This window comes from Haematobia irritans, chromosome 5, assembly GCF_050003625.1.
Source record: "Haematobia irritans isolate KBUSLIRL chromosome 5, ASM5000362v1, whole genome shotgun sequence".
Taxonomy (NCBI): Eukaryota; Metazoa; Arthropoda; class Insecta; order Diptera; family Muscidae; genus Haematobia; species Haematobia irritans.
In genome coordinates, this window is record NC_134401.1 from 17,264,529 (window position 1) to 17,286,548 (window position 22,020).

The 22,020-nt window shown below is 29.5% G+C and overlaps 2 protein-coding genes across 2 annotated transcripts; one reads left to right on the plus strand and one right to left on the minus strand.

Annotated features, from left to right (window-relative positions):
* Positions 1-1,376: 1,376 nt before the first annotated feature.
* On the plus strand, positions 1,377-9,165 carry sced (scrambled). The gene is made up of 3 exons (XM_075310893.1): positions 1,377-1,988; positions 2,537-4,220; positions 8,179-9,165. Exons 1-3 carry the CDS (start codon positions 1,495-1,497, stop codon positions 8,974-8,976), a joined length of 2,976 nt encoding a protein of 991 aa, XP_075167008.1. The 5' UTR covers positions 1,377-1,494; the 3' UTR covers positions 8,977-9,165.
* A 6,260-nt stretch (positions 9,166-15,425) lies between these two features.
* Dpit47 (DNA polymerase interacting tpr containing protein of 47kD) lies at positions 15,426-17,341 on the minus strand. The gene is made up of 5 exons (XM_075312374.1): positions 17,090-17,341; positions 16,739-17,028; positions 15,842-16,318; positions 15,616-15,780; positions 15,426-15,560 (listed from the first exon to the last, which is right to left on the minus strand). The coding sequence occupies exons 1-5, from the start codon at positions 17,240-17,242 to the stop codon at positions 15,458-15,460; spliced, it is 1,188 nt and encodes a 395-aa protein (XP_075168489.1). The 5' UTR covers positions 17,243-17,341; the 3' UTR covers positions 15,426-15,457.
* Between the last annotated feature and the right edge of the window lie 4,679 nt (positions 17,342-22,020).

Genomic DNA, 22,020 nt, shown 5'->3' on the forward strand with positions numbered 1-22,020 from the left:
CTTGGATTCGCCAAGAGAAAATAAATAAAAAAAAAATTACTAATTGCATTGTAAAGCTAACACTTCTACCTATCCGATATCTCCGTTAGAACCAGATATATTTGATCTGAAATTTAATTGTAACCGTAAAATTTGAATTTATCGTTTTAGTGAACCGATTACTTTAAAATGTACATCACTAGAAAGCTAAAGGTACGACCTTTCAAATGAGGTACAACTCGAGTTTATTCGGATATCAGTTTAGGTTTTACATGAAAAAATACGTGTTTTTGAACCGGTTTTTTTGACAAAACCGATTTTTAATCCAAAAACGCTCGATGTAAAGGATCAAAATTACTAATTGCATTGTGTAGCTAACACTTCTACCTATCCGTTAAAGTCATTTGCTTGCCGATATCTCCGTTAGAACCGGATATATTTGGTCTGAAATTTAATTGTAACCGTAAAATTTGAATTTTACCAAAAAAGAATTTTATTCAATTTTAATTCAAAGTTGTTTTCGGGGTAGAATGAAAACAGATCCGGTTTAAAACCGGTTATGGTTTGAATGAACTGATTGTTCCTAAAGCCACATCACTAATCGCGCGATTTTTTTTGAAAAAATTTTTCATTTTGTCTTTTCAAACCGGATATGGATTGGATCTGGGTAGTATGTCTAATTGTAGGAATAAGAAAGTGCCGCAGGCAAAAAATTTTTTCAAAAAACTCGCGCGATATTTTTGAAAAAAATTTTTATTTTTCAAACCGTATATGGATGGGATCCGGGTAATATGTCTAATTATAAGAATAAGAAAGCGCAGCAGGCAAAAAAATTTTTATTTTTCAAACCGTATATTGATATATAATAGTTAATATCACCGGTTATAGTAAAGATAGCAGCTTGACTTTGACCTTGACGGAAAGGTAGAAGTGTTAGCCACACAATGCAATCCGTTATTTAGAACTTTTATATGGAGCAGTTTTTGAGATATAAGCTTATTTATAAAAAACCGGTTCCGAAAAATTCAAGTTTTTACCCGTACAGCTGGAAAGGATGAAGCTGATATAACGGTTCATACATCATTTTAAAGGTATCTTCGAAACCTTTCTAGTGATGCACTTTCAAAAGTAATCGGATCTCTAGAACCGGATATATTAAGGACCGGTTATCCGGTTACGACCGTCAAGAAAAAAAGTTGTTGTTGTAATCTACTCAAAGAGTACTACCATCTGTGAAGTTTTGAAAAAAATCTGAGAGGTATAGCTAAACTAGAGTTTAGCCAAATTCGGAGAGGCATTGTTATCGATTGTTTACATTTTGCTCCAAAAAATTAAATGGTAAAACTAAACTTACTAAAATACATCTGGCAACACTTAATGCATATCCTAGAATCCTGTTGTACACAAAAAGGAAAAGAGAATAGGAGAATAGTAGTCACACTCCCTAAAATTTAGAAAATAATTGTAGGAAATGTTTTAAATTACAGTTTACCATAAGAATTTAAGTAAATAAAAATGATGGAATCCAATGAAATATCCGTTTCGGTTGATGTCAAACTGGATATTTACGATAAACGACCAGAGTCGCTGAATTTTAAGACATGGACCAAATGTGAGGTGAAAATGGAAGCTGTCAAATGTTTACCCTGTTTCCTACGTATTACAATACAATCTCAAGACCAGGATCACACACAACCACCATTCAATCAACTGAATATTAAAATAAATGTTCCTGGGGTCTCACTTAGTTTGGCCACATCCAGAACCAAACAATTTTCGTATGGCTTATTTTGGAATAATCACCGTAGGGATTGTTTTATATATTTTGCAGCCGATACTGAGACAGAGTGTCGTAGGCACATGAAATGGATTAAAAAGTCCATAAAAAATTTAGAGATTTATCGACAGGTATTCTTTGAACAGCGTCGAAATAGTCGTTATCCTGGCAGCGGCGGAGGAGCATTGCAGGTTGATGGTTCACAGAAACTTAATAAAAAGGCTGAACTAAGGTAAGTGATGGAAAGGGTTAAGAAGTTATTTGGAAATACTATCTTTCTTCTATTTTATAAAAGTACATACATATTTGTGATCAGGAGATTGTTACATTGGGCAAAATATAGACCGTTTAGTAAAAATCCGATATACATACCTATGTAGCATATGGACACTAGTTGCATCGTCACTATGTAAATAAAATTTAGTGGTGCTTAGTGCAATTGAGTTAATAGTGGAAATAAGAAAATCGTTGTTGAAAAGTTAGAGCTGACAGGGGGTTCCAATTAGGTCTCAAAAAGGGCTTAAAAATTGTAAAGAATTATTTACCAAATATTTTCAAGACCAGTGAAAAACTTTGTGTTTTTTTTTAATGTTTCCATGTCTGCAAAGAATTATTCTACAAATCAATAACATTTTTTTAAAGCTCTGTAATTTTTAAAGTTTTTGTGAGGCTAAAAAAAATAAATAATAACTAAAAAAGCTACTTTTTTAGAGTTTTAGAAGACCTGGAATTGTTAACCCCACATTTCTAATAACATAAACAATTTCTCCTATTTTACAGCTCTGTAAAAGACGCCCTCAGTTCCCTTGGTCCGTTACCGCAAATTCCCATTACTAACAATAGCTTCAATTGGTCTGGAATTACTCGTGCATCACGAGCTTCTGACATTTATGAAGAAATATTCGAAGGAAATGTTCCCCCACATTTACCACGGCGTCTTTCGCGGGCTTCCATTGCATCCGGTATATATGAAGAAATGAAACCATGCTCCCAAAGCATAATTGACGCTATTGTGGAAGAACAATTGGAATGTCCACCTCCCTTACCACCATTGCCACCACATCGAAAACGTATGAATACTTTCGGTATCGATTCATCAAGTTCCCATGGTGATCTACCTCGCTCAAATACAAATCCTGAATCTGACTTAGCTAAAAAGAAAAAATACAAAAATGTTCTGGACAATATATTTGGATCGGGTCGCTCTAAACGGGCTGAAAGTGTTAGTGAGACACAGGCTTGTACTATGGAGGATATTATCAATGGGGGATCAAGTGACAACTTTAATAATCCTATCTATACCAATGATATTCTAAAAAATCCTGAGATCTCCAATGTCATGGGAAATAAACGTAATAGTTTTTCAAGTCCAGATTTGTCGAAAATAAATTTCCTGGATACTTTTGATGAAGAGAAAATTGCTGCTTTACTCTCATTACAAAAATCCACGGATGATTTGGAGGAAAACGATGACTTGAATGATGAGCATACTGATTTAGCCAATGCTGAAGTCCACAACTATAGTTCCTTGAGCTTGGATGATTCTTCTATTGGGCATTCGACGTCTAGGGCCATTCTGAAACGTTTACATGTTCTAAAATCGAAATCGGGTTCCATGGAAAGTCTAAACATTTCAGAGCAAATACCTCAAAATTTTAATTTCTCTGCCTGCAATACGTCTTCCATCAATTTGGTGGGATCAAGTGGAGCTGTACCTTCTTTGCAAAAATTGAAAAAGAATAACATTGTCATCGAAGATGATTTGACGGGCTATTGTGTTATGGCTCCCATACAAAAGAAAAAGACTGAAAATTGTAGCACTAATGCCACCGCCACATCATCTACTACTTCATCCACATCATCGGGCTATTCCACGGGTTCTTATTGTTCTACAACATCATCCTCCTCTTGCTCATCGAATACCAATTCATCGGAACAAAAGAAAGATCTCAAACCAGAATTGGCAAAAAACCAAAATTCCCAGCCCATACAAAAATTAACTAAGGAAAGTGATTATGATCTTGTGCCTCTGAGGAAAACACCCATACCAGTTAATAATGATAGCAATAATATCTATGAAAATATGCAATCCGGTTCACCAATTAATGTCAGTATTATTTTAAAACCTCATGAGCAAACACCACCCTTGAATAAGGATTTCAGTGGAAACCTCTATGAGAATTTGCTTACAATAAAGGCAGCTCAAGAATTGGAACAACCTCTGCCGGGTAATGTTTGCACCAGTACACCCACCGAAATGTCTGGCGAAAAGGATAATGCCCAAAATAGTATGGAGGAGCAAGAGAACTATTATCAAACACCTAGAAAATCCATTATCAGTATTGATGACAAAGTACCCTCGTACTATCCGAACAGTTGTGATACAATGAAAATGAAAAGGGGATCAATAAGTCCATCGAAACCAACGACACCACAATCCTCTTTGAAATCCGATGAAAAAGAGGTAAGAAAAATTTTATGTTCGATAATTAATAACTGTTTTGGTTCCATTTCAAATCAATTATAATTTTTTTTCTTTATATTTTATTGTGATGTTTTGAAATATTTTGTATTTGTTGATAGTTTAGTTCATAAAGGTTTACGGAGTTATTAACTTGACTAGGATTTGTATTTGTGTTAAAAGTCTTTTTAGTCAACATTTCACTCAAGCGGGTATTGTAAATGGTTTTTTATTAATTATAAAAAAAAAAACAACAGATTCTTTTAAATATTAAAAAAGTTGATATTGCGATATAAAAGTTGACATTGCGATATTCTTTGACATTAATAAATTTTCAGCGGTGAAATTTTTGATAAAAAATCGATTCTAATTAAAGTTAAAAGTGGAGTTTGAATATGGAAAATCCGTAAAAGAAATTAAGTCCATATTCAAAATTGGGGATATAAAACTTAAAGATTGACTGACATTTTACTTCTGTTCTTTGTCGGTTTATATAGAGGAGTCCACCATGGGGCTCAAGAAGTCAAATTTGGGGTCTACATATAAAAATGAACCGATATGGAAAATTTTTTGCATTAGAAGGCATATAATGACTACGTAACAAATTTCAACCGGAAATTTGCTATTCGAACAGGCTCCGAATCACGGTTGCCACATTTGGTACAATTCTACGAAAAATGGTAGATTTTTTACGGTTGGTAGATTGGTAGAATTCTCTATGTTTTGGTAGATTTTGGAAAATATTCCTCTCCAACTAAGAGTCATTTCAAAAATTTTTAATGACAATAAAATTTTGCAAAAATTTTCTATAGAAATAAAATGTTGACAAAATTTTCTATAGAAATAAAATTTTGGCAAAATTTTCTATAGAAATAAAATTTTGCAAAAATTTTCAATAGAAATAAAATTTTGCAAAAATTTTCTATAGAAATAAAATGTTGACAAAATTTTCTATAGAAATAAAATTTTGACAAAATTTTCTATAGAAATAAAATATTGACTAGAACATTTTGTCAATATTTTCAATATTGACTAGAACATTTTGTCAAAATTTTCTATAGAAATAAAATTTTGACAAAATTTTCTGTAGAAATAAAATTTTGAAAAAATTTTCAATAGAAAAAAATTTGACAAAATATTCTATAGAAATAAAATTTTGACAAAATTTTTTATAGAAATAAAATTTTGACAAAATTTTCTATAGAAATAAAATTTTGACAAAATTTTCTATAGAAATAAAAATTTGAAAAAATTTTCTATAGAAATAAAAATTTGAAAAAATTTTCTATAGAAATAAAAATTTGAAAAAATTTTCTTTAGAAATAAAAATTTGAAAAAATTTTCTTTAGAAATAAAAATTTTGACAAAATTTTTAATGGCAATAAAATTTTGACAAAATTTTCTATAGAAATAAAAATTTGAAAAAAATTTCAATAGAAAAAAATTTTTGACAAAATATTCTATAGAAATAAAATTTTGACAAAATTTTTAATGGCAATAAAATTTTGACAAAATTTTCTATAAAAATAAAATTTTGACAAAATCTTTTATAGAAATAAAATTTTGCAAAAATTTTCTATAGAAATAAAAATTTGAAAAAAATTTTGACAAAATATTCTATAGAAATAAAATTTTGACAAAATTTTCTAGAGAAATAAAATTTTGACAAAATTTTCTATAGAAATAAAATTTTGACAAAATTTTTAATGGCAATAAAATTTTGACAAAAGTTTCTATAAAAATAAAACTTTGACAAAATTTTCTATAGAAATAAAATTTTGACAAAGTCTTTTATTGAAATACAATTTTCGACAAAATTTTCTATAGAAATACAATTGTGACAAAATTTTGTATAGAAATACAATTTTGACAAAATTTTCTATAGAAATACAATTTTGTCAAAATTTTCTATAGAAATAAAATTTTGACAAAATTTTTAATAGAAATCAAATTTTTTCAAAATTTTTAATAGAAATAAAATTTTGTCAACATTTTTTATAGAAATAAAATTTTGTCAAAATTTTCTATAGAAATAAAATTTTGACAAAATTTTCTATAAAAATAAAATTTCGTCAAAATTTTCTATAGAAATAAAATATTGACAAAATTTTCTATAGAAATAAAATGTTGATAAAATTTTCTATAGAAATAAAATTTTGCCAAAATGTTTAATAGCAATAAAATTTTGACAACATTTTCTATTGAAATAAAATTTTGACAACATTTTCTATAGAAATAAAATTTTAACAAAATTTTCATTAGAAATAAAATTTTGACAACATTTTCTATAGAAATAAAAATGTTGTATAGAAATAAAATTTCGACAAAATTTTCTATAGAAATAAAATTTTGACAACATTTTCTATAGAAATACAATTTTACAAAAATTTTCTATAGAAATAAAATTTCGTTAACATTTACTACAGAAATAAAATTTTGACAAAATATTCCATAGAAATTAAATTTTTGAAGCGTATACTGACATCACGTACTGTATGTATAGCTCAGCCCCCAACCACTTACATCCCCACACTGAATGCAAATGTTCAGGAAACAGTCGCTAAAGTAAACCATCCATCCTACCTATCCCGTCCCTAACTTCCACTGTGATATATCATCACATGACCGTACCATGGGAGGCCCTACATCCCAGTAACCGTATCATGTCCAGAAATTTTGACAAAATATTCCATAGAAATTAAATTTTTGGAGCGTATACTGACATCACGTACCAAATTCAATTCATCAACCGGATCGTATAAAATGTAGTCCTTCAATTGTTCCGGAAGTCAAATTATGGTATGAAATTAATAAATTTTTTGCCTAATTATTGGAAAGTATGTACTGACATCACATACCAAATTTTAACCGGATCGGATAAAATTTGCTGTTCCGAAAGTCAAATTTGGGTCTATTTTATATTGGAGGCTATACAATTATGGACCCATATGTACCAATTTTTTGCATGCTTGTTAGATAGTATATACTGGCATCATATACCAAATTTCAACCGGATCGGATAAAATTTGGTCCTTCAATTGTTCCGGAAGTCAAATTTGGGTATATTTTTACATGGAGGTTATATATAATTTTGGACTGATATATATATAAAATTTTTGCATAATTTCTATAGAGCATTTACTGACATCATACACCAAACTTTGACAGGACCAAATGAAATTTCTTTCTTCAGGAGGCTATGGAAATCAAATTTCGGGAACGTTTTTATTATATATAATAATTATGATTTATATAAAGGCTATCCCTGAAGATGGTCCGATATCACCCATTTGCCTACATTAGTTGCTATCCGATTTACATTAATAACAACTATTACCAAGTTTGTGTGATTTCGACAGATGGAAGGGCATCGCTAGATCGATTTAGAATTTCTCCACGACTATACTATATTTTAGATCAATATTTTAATGCATCCTATGGCGTAAAGTAAAGTAAAAATACAAATCCACTTACGTCAGAGTTATACGTGTCCTCTTAATATGAGAAGAGAACACTGCATAGAATGAAGCTGCATTTTTATAAATGCGTGTTGCCTGAATGTAACATTAGGACAATGGGCAAACGAGTCCGATTGTGATGTGGAACCACTTAGAACAATATCATCAGCATTACTGAGTAGGAATTTAGCCGTGACCTGGAGTTTAATTAGTTGAAAGTAAATATACAGGAATAAATTATAGTGATAACACAAACCGGACCAAATCACTAACCTCAATAGTAGTAGATTTGTTCCAAGACGTCTTAAAACCATTGAGGTGTAGGGTATACAAATAAATCTAGTACGTTTTTTGTATGTTTATACCCTTCACCACTATTTTCTTTTGTTTATTTGTTTTGTGTTTGTTTTTGTGTGTATCTGCGTGTGTATTTTTGTTTTCATTGCAATCAGAATGTTTACATTCTATAGAAACAATACCATGCATTACCTGTTCCCTTTTAGAAATCTTCAAATAATCTTGGCCTCAAACATTTGGTTAACATTAAAATGAAACGTGAACGCAAAGAAAATCTTTATATATCTTCACCGCAAAAAATACTCGAACAGAGGAAAAAATCGATTTCCCAGTCGGATACATCGGCAGGTATCACGACGTTAACACGTCGTTCACAAAATGCTCAGAAGATTTCCGATAATGTTTATACAGTTAATCTAAATAAAAGAAAATCATTGATGCTTTCCTCCAGCAATAACAACAACAACAATAATAATACGGAAAAATCCTCATACAACGAAGAAAATGATGCCGCCCATATAAATCAGAAACTTCAAACGGAACTTTTACAATTAGCTTTATTACAAAATATCGATTTTAAATTTGATGATACATCCGATACACATAGTGGCAGTATAACTACTAGTGGAAATTCTCCAGCATCTTTGACAACTCAAAGTGGTATAAAACGCTTGGAAGAGGCTGAACTGGAGTACGAGAACTGTTATAGGGCCACCAAAGATGCCACTCGATTATTGAATAAATATGCCACCTTGGCTCCCAAACAATCGATGAGAATTAAGCAATTGCAACAACAATTGAAGAATAATCAAAGCACAAATCAAAAAGATCTAATGACACAATCCACAAAACTGGATTCGCCCGGAGGGTCCGAAAATTCCGTTCAGGTAATGGGTACGAAAAAATTTGCTTCGTTGCCAAGATTTAAGAAAATCGATTTTTCCCCTCTCAAATTGAAAATTAACAATGTGCTGCAAAGAAATAATCATCAGCCTGAATTTTAGTTAGTGATTTTTAATTGATAATCATTACACATAAGAAATAATCTATATATCTGGTAATAATTTATAAAAAAAAAGCTTTAATTGTTTTTTGTTTGTCTTTTAAGAAAAAAATGCTACATAGGAAAAAAAAAATTATAACACAAAAGATTAGGAAACAAATTAAACTTCCATTTCATATATTCTATTTATTGTTGATTTATATATCTAATATCTATACAATGATTTATTATTATTATGATTATTTTTAGAATATTTATACATATGTATGTTGTACAATTAGCATTTTATGCAAGAAATACTTTGTAAATTTTGTTTGTAATGATTATTTTATTAATTTTCATTTCAATTATTTATAAAAGAAAATATTTATTTTAAATAAAATCAAATTAGCTATTTCAGCATAGAAAAACTTAATACAAAATATAATTTATATATATATATATGGTAAAAAATATATCCATAAATCTACAAATCGTTCTACGTTATCGTTCTTCCGAATTTGAGTGATTATACTGGAAATTGAGTACCGTTGTGGAGGCATTAGGAGTTACTCCCTCAAACGATTCTCAATTTGTATGTAATCCTCATACCTGCAGCTTCTTCAATTGTAAGTTAAATCCTTTTCATCGCTGGACTCGTTTTTTTTAGTCATCTATAAGGCCTGGATCCACAGTGCGTGGTCTGAAATCGAAGTTATACATCAGAATAAAATTATTAATGTAAAATATTTAAAAAATCAAACATGAACTTAAGAGCATTGTTTATCGTTTCTTCCTTGCTCATAATTTTATGGGTACGTGCAAGATTTTTATATTCCTCCTCAAGTCTTTCAAGGATGTCTTTCATGGTTTACTGATTCTGAAAAAAACTACACATTAAAAAATAAAAACAAAAAAAAACTTACACTCGAACTGCACAAACTACGCGCTTCTTAACTATTTTGTTTACCGTCGATTTTCATCGCAATTAGCATAGCAATACTATCAACTCTATTGTATCGATAAAGAATTGAAATGCTAACAAAAAATTTGGAAGTTCTTCCCAAGTCATTACTTTTAAAGTACATCCATAAATGCTCTTCTAGAGATGGACTTAAATTTCACCTCAAAAGAAGTTATTTCGAGATAATATATAACAATTCTTTGTTTTATGCAGTTTTATCAATAAAATCAAATTTTCTGAATTTTTGCTGTGCAAAAAAACACAGCAAGGGTATATAAAATAACTGAAAATTTCAAATCAAATTTAGAATTTGCTATAAAATATTGTCTTGTTTTACTCAAAAAATCTTGACGAAGAGATAAAGGTTGAGAATGTTAAGAAAAAAATTTTATTTTTGTAATTGTTTCCTTATTTTTTTAAAATTAAATCTCTTCTAGAAATGGATTTACTTTTCACTTCAAAAGAAGTTATTTCGAGAGGAGATATATAAAAATTCTTTGTTTTACGCAGTTTTATCAATAAATTCAAATTTTCTGAATTTTTGCTGTGCATAAAACACAGTAAGGATATATAAAATAACAGCAAATTTTATATCTAATTTAGAATTTGCGATAAAATGTTGGCTTGTTTTATTCAAAAAATCTTGAAGATATAAAAGTTGAAAATGTTAAGAAAAAATTTTATTTTTGTAATTGTTTCCCTATTTTTTTAATTAAATCTGAAATGGCATTTTATCTGAAGAACTAATAAGAATTCAATACAGCGGATGCCCTAAAACGATGACTTTCGCCCTGTGACAAGTTCATGTAAAATGCATTGCTTCTGGGCCAATTTTCCACCACTTACAGATCAAAAAGAATATTTTCATTGCTGTGTTGGCTACGATGTTTTTGGTGGGATTATATATCCAGATGTAAATATGGCTCCGGCGTAATTTTTAACTCAAAATAATCTAGAAATTACATAGTGATGATAGATTTAATTAATTAATAATAATATTATTAAACCTGCTAGGATTATTAAAACACAGAAAAAAATTCACGAAAAAATATCCAATTGAAGTCTCAATTGAGTTTTAAAAAATATTCAATTAAAAATTTAATTGATTCAACAAAATTTTTTAATTGAAACGAAAATCAATCACAAAAATTAATAATCACCCATGTTCTGATGTCCACTTCAATTCCACTTCCATTATTCACGTCAAATCCACGAAGGTGAAAATTTGGTGTTCTTAATTCCACGCTCTTTTTTGAACTTTTCTGTAACCAGCTGGGTTGCACAAATCACCCAAAAATTCACTAAGGCGGAAATCAAAATAAGTGGAATCAATAGACTTATTATATTTTTTTTTTTCATTAAAAATGACGCAGTTTTAATAAAACTCATGTATTAAATATAAAACATTTCAAATTTTTTACGCGAGTACTTTTTTTAACCGGTAATACACCCATCTTGGACATAATTCAACTTTCACCAAGACTTTTGCAAGTGAATTGATTTCACGAAAATTCCAGTGAAAGTGGATTGTAGGACACGAAAATCGTGGAATTGATTCACATTCACCTGGAAGTGGATTTGGGAACATGGTCAAATATCAATTAATTTTTTTTAAATAGATCAATTAATTTTTTTAAATAGATCAATTAATTTTTTAATTGATACTATCATTTCTGTGATTGAACACATTTCAATTGAAAATTAATTGAATCAATTAATTTCGTGTTTGAAGACAAAAAATATTTTTTTGTGTGAATGTAGTGCAAATAGCTGTAAACTATTATTAACAGTTTTTTTTGTGATTTTTTTTATATTTTTATTAGTTAAGTCAATTAACAATTATCAGTATTGTATACCTACTTGTATTACATTAGCTAGCCTTATTAAAGCAAATAAAACATATCTATATTAATTTCGGCTTGAAATGCTATACATAACTTATATATACATAAGCTCAATGATAACAAAAAAATATATAAAACGTTCAAATAGCTAAAGCTCAATTATATATCGTTTGGGAGAAATGTTGAAAATTTTGGAAGAAGAAATTCAAAAAAAAAAAAATCCATATACTACGAAAAAAGAACAATTTTGTATGAATATTTTATAAAAAGAAAAATAATTAAAAATAAAAATTTTGATATCGTTTTCATAAAATTTTAAACAACTGCTGCTTGTTTTTAAGAAACCCATAAACAATTTTTCAAATTGACATTTAAAAATATAGACTTTTCTTTTCAACAGCTAGAACCTGACAGTAATTCTATTCTCCTAAACTGAAAAAAAATCATAGACTGGTATGTAATTATATATAAATATACATCTAAATTTCATTTTAATTAAAACTAAGAAGATATTGTTGACTATTAATTATGCTTGTTGAATATAACTTTTTATACGATTTTCGTTGCAAAATTTCGAATTTGAATACGCTTTTTAAACATAAAAAAACATATCAAAAAATTAAAAAATTTTTAATGTAAAATTATTTTAAAAAATGTGTTTTTTGCAAAGGAAAAACTAAATATAATATATTTTAATGCAAAAATAACATTCGGCTTGGTCGAATATTACATATGTTAATTATATGTCTTTAATATACAAACTAAAGAAAGAAAAAAATGTATGAAACAATTGCTTATAATCGTAAAATTTTATGCCAAGTATCCGTGGATGTTTTGAGTCTCACATCAGAATTTATCAATCAATGGTCCCCAAATTTGTTTTTTAACATCATAAAGGAGACAATAGGACAACAAGGTTCTATAGGTTATACTAACATATTTCCGGGTATTCTATGTCCATTAAAATTAGTAATGTACTAAAACAATATTTATGGAATATACAGCTTATAGGGGACTCAAAACTCTACACCGATAATTATTTTTTTTGCAAATGCGATTTCATTTCCTTTCATTTTAGGTTATAAAAAATACGATAATTGATATTAGTTATTTAATATTTTTATATTTTTCTAGAATAATGAAAAATTTAAATTATGTTAAAATAAGTTTTTAATAGTTAAAAAAAAAAAATATTACTACAATTCTCAATTAAACAAAAAGACTTATACAATATTTGCTCCATATACTAGTAACAATAATGAAAATACCACCAAATTTTTTGTAAGACATGTAAGTTGATTGATAAGAAATTCAACTCAATATGAAATTAATCAACATAATTTATAATCTACACAATCATTTCTATATATATATATAAACATATTGAAAGCTTTCCGATTTAAAATTTATTGCAAATTTTTTTGCTTACTTATTGTACAAAACAAAATATCTACAGAAATATATGTATGAAAAAAAAAATAGTAATAAAGCGCTTTGATATTTTTGAAAAAAAAATCTGTCTAAGAAAATTTATTACAATCCTTCTTGTATAGAAAGGATCGTGGATTCCCTCTAAGCTTCATCTGAGGACCAACAAGTTAGTAAGCGATAGCTTAAGACCTTCATTCAAAAAATAGTAATAAAGTGCTTTGATATTTTTGAAAAAAAAAATCTGTCTAAGAAAATTTATTACAATCCTTCTTGTATAGAAAGGATCGTGGATTCCCTCTAAACTTCATCTGAGGACCAACAAGTTAGTAAGCGGTAGCTTAAGACCTTCATTCACCCACGGTTGCCACAGTAGGTAGATTTTTATCAAGAATGGTAGATTTTTTACTGTTTTGCAACGAGGTACTTCATAAATTTTTTATAGAAATAAAATTTTGACAAAAATTTCGATAGAAATAAAATTTTGACAAAATTTTCTATAGAAATAAAATTTTTCACAAAATTGTCTATAGATATAAAATTTTGACAAAATTTTCTATAGAAATAAAATTTTGACAAAATTTTCTATAGAAATAAAATTTTGCCAAAATTTTCTATAAAAATAAAATTTTGACAAAATTATCTATAGAAATAAAATTTTGACAAAATTTTCTATAGAAATAAAATTTTACCAAAATTTTCTATAGAAATAAAATTTTGACAAAATTTTCTATAGAAATAAAATTTTGACAAAATTTTCTATAGAAATAAAATTTTGACAAAATTTTCTATAGAAATAAAATTTTGACAAAATTTTCTACAGAAATAAAATTTTGACAAAATTTTCTATAGAAAAAAATGTTGACAAAATTTTCTATAGAAAAAAAATTTGACAAAATTTTCTATAGAAATAAAATTTTGACAAAATTTTCTATAGAAATAAAATTTTGACAAAATTTTCTATAGAAATAAAATTGACAAAATTTTCTATAGAAATAAAATTTTGACAAAATTTTCTATAGAAATAAAATTTTGACAAAATTTTCTATAGAAAAAAATTTGGACAAAATTTTCTATAGAAATAAAATTTTTACGAAAATTTTCTATAGAAATAAAATTTTGACATTTTCTATAGAAATAAAATGTTGATAAAATTTTCTATAGAAATAAAATTTTGACAAAATTTTCTATAGAAATAAAATGTTGACAAAATTTTCTATAGAAATAAAATTTTGACAAAATTTTCTATAGAAATAATTTTTTTTTTTATAGAAATAAAATTTTGACAAAATTTTCTATAGAAATAAAATTTTGACAAAATTTTCTATAGAAATAAAATTTTGACAAAATTTTCTATAGAAATAAAATGTTGACAAAATTTTCGATAGAAATAAAATATTGACACAATTTTCTATAGAAATAAAATTTTGTCAAAATTTTCTATAGAAATAAAATTTTGACAAAATTTTCTATAGAAATAAAATTGTGACAAAATTATCGATAGAAATAAAATTTTGACAAAATTTTCTATAAAAATAAAATTTTGACAAAGTTTGCTATAGAAAAAAAATTTTGACAAAATTTTCTATAGAAATAAAATTTTGACAAAATTTTCTATAGAAATAAAATTTTGACAAAATTTTCTATAGAAATAAAATTTTGACAAAATTTTCTATAGATATAAAATTTTGACAAAATTTTCTATAGAAATAAAATTTTGATAAAATTTTCTATAGAAATAAAATTTTGACAAAATTTTCTATAGAAATAAAATTTTGACAAAATTTTCTATAAAAATAAAATTTTGACAAAGTTTGCTATAGAAAAAAAATTTTGACAAAATTTTCTATAGAAATAAAATCTTGACAAAATTTTATATAGAAATAAAATATTGACACAATTTTCTATAGAAATAAAATTTTTACAAAATTTTCTATAGAAATAAAATGTTGACTAAAGTTTCTATAGAAATAAAATTTTGACAAAATCTTCTATAGAAAAAAATTTTTGACAAAATTTTCTATAGAAATAAAATTTTGACAAAATTTCCTATGGAAATAAAATTTTGACAAAATTTTCTAAAGAATTAAAATTTTAATAACATTTTCTATAGAAATAACATTTTGACTAAATTTTCTATAGAAATAAAATTTTGATAAAATTTTCTATAGAAATAAAATTTTGAGAAAATGTGCCTTGTGTGCATTCAATTTCTTTTTCGAATTAAAAAACTAATTTCTTTATGTGTTATTTACATTTTATTAAAACTATTTCAGTAAGCCACGTCGTTCCTCATGTATAAATTTCTGTTCTATATGAGAATCCTTAGGCACAATGTAAAATAACAAAGAACCACCGGTCACAAAAAAGCTGAAAAATTAAGCGTATTAAAAAGAAACACATTTAAGTTGAGACCAATATTTACCTTTTTTCTTCCAAAATCTGTCGAATCGTTTTATCCAATTTTACTTTGTGAACACAACCAACTTTACGATTTTCATAGTAGACATTGACTTTATCCACTCCATAGCTCGAATTTTTGTCCATAGGCAAAGGTTCAGCAAATAAGGATTCCAAGACATCCAACATTCTAAAATAAACTCAATATTCAATAAGAAATTTAAATAAAATCTAAGATTTCTTATATTTACGTAGCCTCTTCCGATAATTGTTGTTGATAGTCACTGTACAAAAATTCTGGATAACAAAAAGCCGCTGGCCACATTAAAGTTTTATTATCCTCATCCAAATGAACAGGAAAATCTTCTAATGGCAATAGTTTAGGTCTTAAAATTTCCTCTGTTATCGATACACCCGGTTTGATATCATCATATTTAATTTTACGTTCCTCTAAAGCAGTCACTAGATTTTGAAAGCGTTGTATTTTCTTTTTTTGTTGGGCAACTTCTTTGCGTTTGTTACGCTCTATGTCTAGTTTTTTGGCTTTGTTCTTTTTCAGCAAGTTTTGTGCGTCTTTATTGTCCACATGGTTTTCAAGAATTTGCTCACAAATTTCAGTGCATACATCAAATCTTTCCAATTCATAGGCACATTGGGCAGCTCGCCAGCGAGCTTTGGCATAATCAGGTTTATATTCTAAAGCTTTTTGAGCATCGGCCAGGGAAGATCTGAAAAGAAAATGGAATGGAATTATTTGCCAACAAAATACTTTGTTTTTATATTTAGGAGCTTGTATATGTAAAGGAAATGAAGCTGACTAATTCAGGACTTGTTAGTGGTAAGCAACACTTGGAATATTTAAAACCATCCCAGGAATTCCAAGATGGCCTTAGCAATTTGATTTGAGTTGGGTTTACCCCTGGAGAAAATTTCTATGTCCTTCAACCAATGCCATTCAGAAAAATAGTAGTAGATCAGCATATTTAAACCCCCAAGGAATTTAAAGGCGGCCTTAGAAATTTGAATTGAATAAAACCTTAATTTCTTCGTCCAATGCAATTCAGTAATAGTAGCCTTACATATTTTTTTTTGAAATCACTTCGCCACATATTCTTTTGCCTTTATGTTATATACATGGATATATTTACCTATAGTTCTTTAGAAAGTATTGTGCTGCCGAACGATTATTGTATAAAACAGCCAACACCTCCGGTTTTTCACATTTAGCTTTAAGACCTTCACTGAAACTGTATACAGCCATACGGAATTTTTTGTGTTTCATATAGAAATTTCCATCTTCTTTGTAGTTCAGAGCTAATTCCTCGCATGTATTTTCTTCGGGATCGTATTTAAGCTTTTGTAAACCTTCAAACATAGGATGAATTTCATCTCCTGGTTGTGGTTCTTTTTTCATGAAAAAGGGATGTTTGTCCATTTCCTGTAAGGTAATGAAATTGGCATTTTGTTGAAGATCTTTTTTGCTCTTTTTGTGCACTCACCTCTTGCCATCGATCCTCTGGCCATCCTTCTTCGTATCTTTTCTTTTCCAGACCATTGATGAATTCATCCAATTCAGCATCCATTTTAGCGGCCAATTCTAGACGTTCTTGTTCTGTCCATTGTTTCTGACGTACCTCTTCCTCGGTTGGCATGGTTTTATTTTATTCAATTCAAAAAAAAAGAAATCAGTATTAGGTTCCTCTAGCTCCAGAATTGGGAGATGATATTATTGAGCAACAACAAACAATAACAAATATGACATGTGCTTGAAAATGACATATGATATCGATAAATTAAAAGCGAGAGAAGTTATCGCTATTTTGTTTTATCGATAATGAACACAGCTAAACACATGCCACAGACGACCGTTACAGAAATAGATTTTGAAAAGCTTTCCATTATGAAGCTCGGAATGTACATCTAATGCAACTTTTGTGTTCAATACAATAATACAGTTTGCTATGCGTTTTTATGGGACGAAAACGTAGCAATCGATAATAATGTTTCTTGAATTCTGATTAAAAACTTTTTTTTAAGATCGGTATTCACCTTATGCGAATTGTCTGTTGCCCTTGGGAAATGCATAGGCCAGAGAGTGAATCCGACCCATATTTGTCGGCAGCGGCTGACACCAAAATTTTGCCTCTGGCGGCGGCGGCTTGACGGCCGATATAAATTTGTCCATCCGGCGGCGCTCAATTATACATTATAAAATCAATTTGATGTTATTCGAATGGTAATGCGATTAGTTGTACAACCAATCTTACAAACAAATTTACTTTTCTAATTATACAATTATTTTTCGAGCTTTATGGACAGATATAAAGGGTGATTCTTTTGAGGTTAGGATTTTCATGCATTAGTATTTGACAGATCATGTGGGATTTCAGACATGGTGTCAAAGAGAAAGATGCTCAGTATGCTTTGACATTTCATCATGAATAGACTTACTAACGAGCAACGCTTGCAAATCATTGAATTTTATTACCAAAATCAGTGTTCGGTTCGAAATGTGTTTCGCGCTTTACGTCCGATTTATGGTCTACATAATCGACCAAGTGAGCAAACAATTAATGCGATTGTGACCAAGTTTCGCACTCAGTTTACTTTATTGGACATTAAACCAACCACACGAATGCGTACAGTGCGTACAGAAGAGAATATTGCGTCTGTTTCTGAGAGTGTTGCTGAAGACCGTGAAATGTCGATTCGTCGCCGTTCGCAGCAATTGGGTTTGTGTTATTCGACCACATGGAAGATTTTACGCAAAGATCTTGGTGTAAAACCGTATAAAATACAGCTCGTGCAAGAACTGAAGCCGAACGATCTGCCACAACGTCGAATTTTCAGTGAATGGGCCCTAGAAAAGTTGGCAGAAAATCCGCTTTTTTATCGACAAATTTTGTTCAGCGATGAGGCTCATTTCTGGTTGAATGGCTACGTAAATAAGCAAAATTGCCGCATTTGGAGTGAAGAGCAACCAGAAGCCGTTCAAGAACTGCCCATGCATCCCGAAAAATGCACTGTTTGGTGTGGTTTGTACGCTGGTGGAATCATTGGACCGTATTTTTTCAAAGATGCTGTTGGACGCAACGTTACGGTGAATGGCGATCGCTATCGTTCGATGCTAACAAACTTTTTGTTGCCAAAAATGGAAGAACTGAACTTGGTTGACATGTGGTTTCAACAAGATGGCGCTACATGCCACACAGCTCGCGATTCTATGGCCATTTTGAGGGAAAACTTCGGAGAACAATTCATCTCAAGAAATGGACCGGTAAGTTGGCCACCAAGATCATGCGATTTGACGCCTTTAGACTATTTTTTGTGGGGCTACGTCAAGTCTAAAGTCTACAGAAATAAGCCAGCAACTATTCCAGCTTTGGAAGACAACATTTCCGAAGAAATTCGGGCTATTCCGGCCGAAATGCTCGAAAAAGTTGCCCAAAATTGGACTTTCCGAATGGACCACCTAAGACGCAGCCGCGGTCAACATTTAAATGAAATTATCTTCAAAAAGTAAATGTCATGGACCAATCTAACGTTTCAAATAAAGAACCGATGAGATTTTGCAAATTTTATGCGTTTTTTTAAAAAAAAAAGTTATCAAGCTCTTAACAAATCACCCTTTATATACATTTTTCTGATTTAAATCGATATTTTTGATTAATTGGCGGATAAATTTGAGTCGAGATGAGTCGACATATTCGGTGGCGGCGTCGACTGGGAAAACAGGGTCGGCGGCAACTAAAATCGGCGGCGCGACTCGGCGGCTTCATTCTCTGGCATAGAGATTTTTGCCAGCGGAGTTTGCGTTAGGGAATGCGTTGTCGATTTTTTACATATTCCCCTATAAGAAGCATATGATAAATGATCGCATGCAACAGGAATTTTTCGCAAACGCTGCATAACAGAATTAATGCATTGTAAAATTTCGATAGATGTGGTTAAGTATCTTTGAGAAAAGGTGTTTGGACAGAAATGCATTGGATTTTTCCATAAGAAAATGTTATAGATTGTTTACATTTTTTCCCATAAGAAACTCAAGAGAAAATGGTATTAATTGGATGCAACGGGATTTTTCGCAACATGGCTTTATGGATAGCAAATATTTTGATAGAGGAGGCGCTTACGCCTCTTTCAACAATATGAAAATGAAAGCAGGCGATAATATCGTGTCGTAGAATTCTGGTTAAAAAATGCTAAAATTTTTCTTAAGATCGCATTTTTCGAATTGTCTGTTGCCCTTGAGAAATGCATAGCGAAATTTTTGTTAGACAGATAGTTATCGATTTTTTACAGTTACCACCATAAGAACATAACGAGAAACCTGCGTTATCGATATGTAACAAGAATTTTTCGCAAACGTTGCATACCAGGATTTGTGCATCGTAAAAAGTTGATTGCTGTGCTTAAGTATATTTGATATGCTTTTTGCAAGCGGAATTTTCGAGAAGCCTATGTTATCGACTGTTTGTATTTTCTCCCAAAAGAAACTCATCGTAAAATGGAATTATTGGAATGCAAAGGGAATTTTCGCAAAGCTGCATACATGAATTCTATATAGTAAAACTTTCGCTATAGGTGCTTAAACATCTTTCAGCAAAATGAAAATATAAACAGTCGATAACAGTCATGGAATTTTGGTTATAAATATAAACAGTCGATAACAGTCGTGGAATTCTGGTTATAAATATAAACGGTCGATAACAGTCGTGGAATTCTGGTTATAAAATGGTTATAATTATAAACAGTCGACAACAATCATGGAATTCTGGTTATAAAATGGTTATAAATATAAACAGTCGATAACACTCGTGGAATTCTGGTTATAAAACGCTAACACTTTTTGGTATTTTTCACAAAGCTGCATACATGGCTGTATGTATAGTAAAAATTTAAGCATCTTCGAGCAATAAGAAAATGAAAACAATCGATAATATCGTGTCTTAGAATTCCGGTTATAAAATACTAACATATTTTTTTCAATCGGTATACACATCTTACGAATTGTCTGTTGTCCTTGAGAAATGTGTAGTTTTTTGTTTTGCTAGCGGAATTTTCGTTAAGACGATGTTATCGATCGTTTACATTTTCTACCATAAGAAGCATATGACAATTGTGAATTATTGACATGCTCGAGTATCTTTCAGAAGAGGTGTTTGTTCAGAAAAAGCAGATGGGTTTGCAGTGTTTAGCGTATTATAAAATTAACAAAAGGATGAGGTAAAGCGTGATTTTTAAAAAGCTTTAGATTTTTTTTCAAAAAAAAAACTCCAGTCAAAAAAATGTATGAATCGATAGTACGGTCCAATAAATTAATGTTTGGTCATTATTTAATTCAAATGTTGACCGAGACTGCGCCTCAAATAGTCCATCCGCTTGGACAAATTTTGACTCTCTGTTTATGTACGTAACCATTGAAACAAAATTGAGCTTTGTCCTGAACACAAATATCCATCAAAAGCACGCGAAAACTTTCTTAACAGAGCACGCATTTTGATTAAAAAATTCGATAATTTGCAAATGGTGTTCGTTTGTGAGACGATTCATGGTTAAATTATAAATCAAACTGAAGACGTTTGACAGTGAAACCAAACACGAACCGTGCATTAGCTGTTTACACCAGTGTTGCCAATATCACCCTTTACAAAAACTATTTTCCGATAGATTATTACTTACAAAAGTATAATAGCAGCAACTGACTGCTGATTTTAACAGACTTTTTCCTATGGATGTAGGAAACATATAACATTTAACATGCAAACGAAACGGTATGCACCTCTAGCGGTAATTTCGTACATAGTTGCTAACGAATATTCCATGAGGAGTTATTAAAGATTTTTTACATTTTGCTCCCATAAGAAATTGAATGCAGAACTGTGTTATTGGCACCCAAACGAAATTTCCGCTAGAGGTTCATACCGTGCTTTATCGGAATACAAAGCAAATTTTTTTTAATTGTACATACCGGCCCTATATACAGATTGTACTAACGTCGATAAATCTGGTTACATACAACAATAGAGGTAATGCCGTGTTCTCATAATGCAAAAGTAATTTTCTGACCAAGAACGTTCTGGATTTTGTTCCAAGTGCTCTCTTCCTTTTATTTCAAATTTAATTCATGATCTATTCTCACATGTAATTTATATAGATCTCCAGTTTATATGATTTATTCAATAAAATTTTACATCGTTTATAAAAAAAAAAAAAAAAAGATTGGACAATTTCCATAACACGTTTTTCCATCTATTCGAATGATAATTGTTTGGTAAATAAGCAAAAATTAAAACATAAGAGCACAATACCATCGAAAAATCACACCCAAGTTTGTTACACATGTGTCTTCTCTAGCGATATCTACTAAAATGTTGTAAAGCAGGAAGAGATATTTTGGAAAATTATTTAAATGTTTTCATTTACATCG

What these genes read in the sequence shown, in the direction of transcription:
- Dpit47 (XM_075312374.1), bottom strand. Translation starts at nt 17,242, where the DNA reads ATGCCAACCGAGGAAGAGGTACGTCAGAAACAATGGACAGAACAAGAA. An exon ending in CAGAGGATCGATGGCAAGAG is followed by an intron (nt 17,029 to 17,089) that starts GTGAGTGCACAA and finishes ATTACCTTACAG; the next exon opens with GAAATGGACAAACATCCCTT. An exon ending in TACTTTCTAAAGAACTATAG is followed by an intron (nt 16,319 to 16,738) that starts GTAAATATATCC and finishes TTTTCTTTTCAG; the next exon opens with ATCTTCCCTGGCCGATGCTC.
- sced (XM_075310893.1), top strand. Translation starts at nt 1,495, where the DNA reads ATGATGGAATCCAATGAAATATCCGTTTCGGTTGATGTCAAACTGGAT. An exon ending in AATAAAAAGGCTGAACTAAG is followed by an intron (nt 1,989 to 2,536) that starts GTAAGTGATGGA and finishes CCTATTTTACAG; the next exon opens with CTCTGTAAAAGACGCCCTCA. An exon ending in TGAAATCCGATGAAAAAGAG is followed by an intron (nt 4,221 to 8,178) that starts GTAAGAAAAATT and finishes GTTCCCTTTTAG; the next exon opens with AAATCTTCAAATAATCTTGG.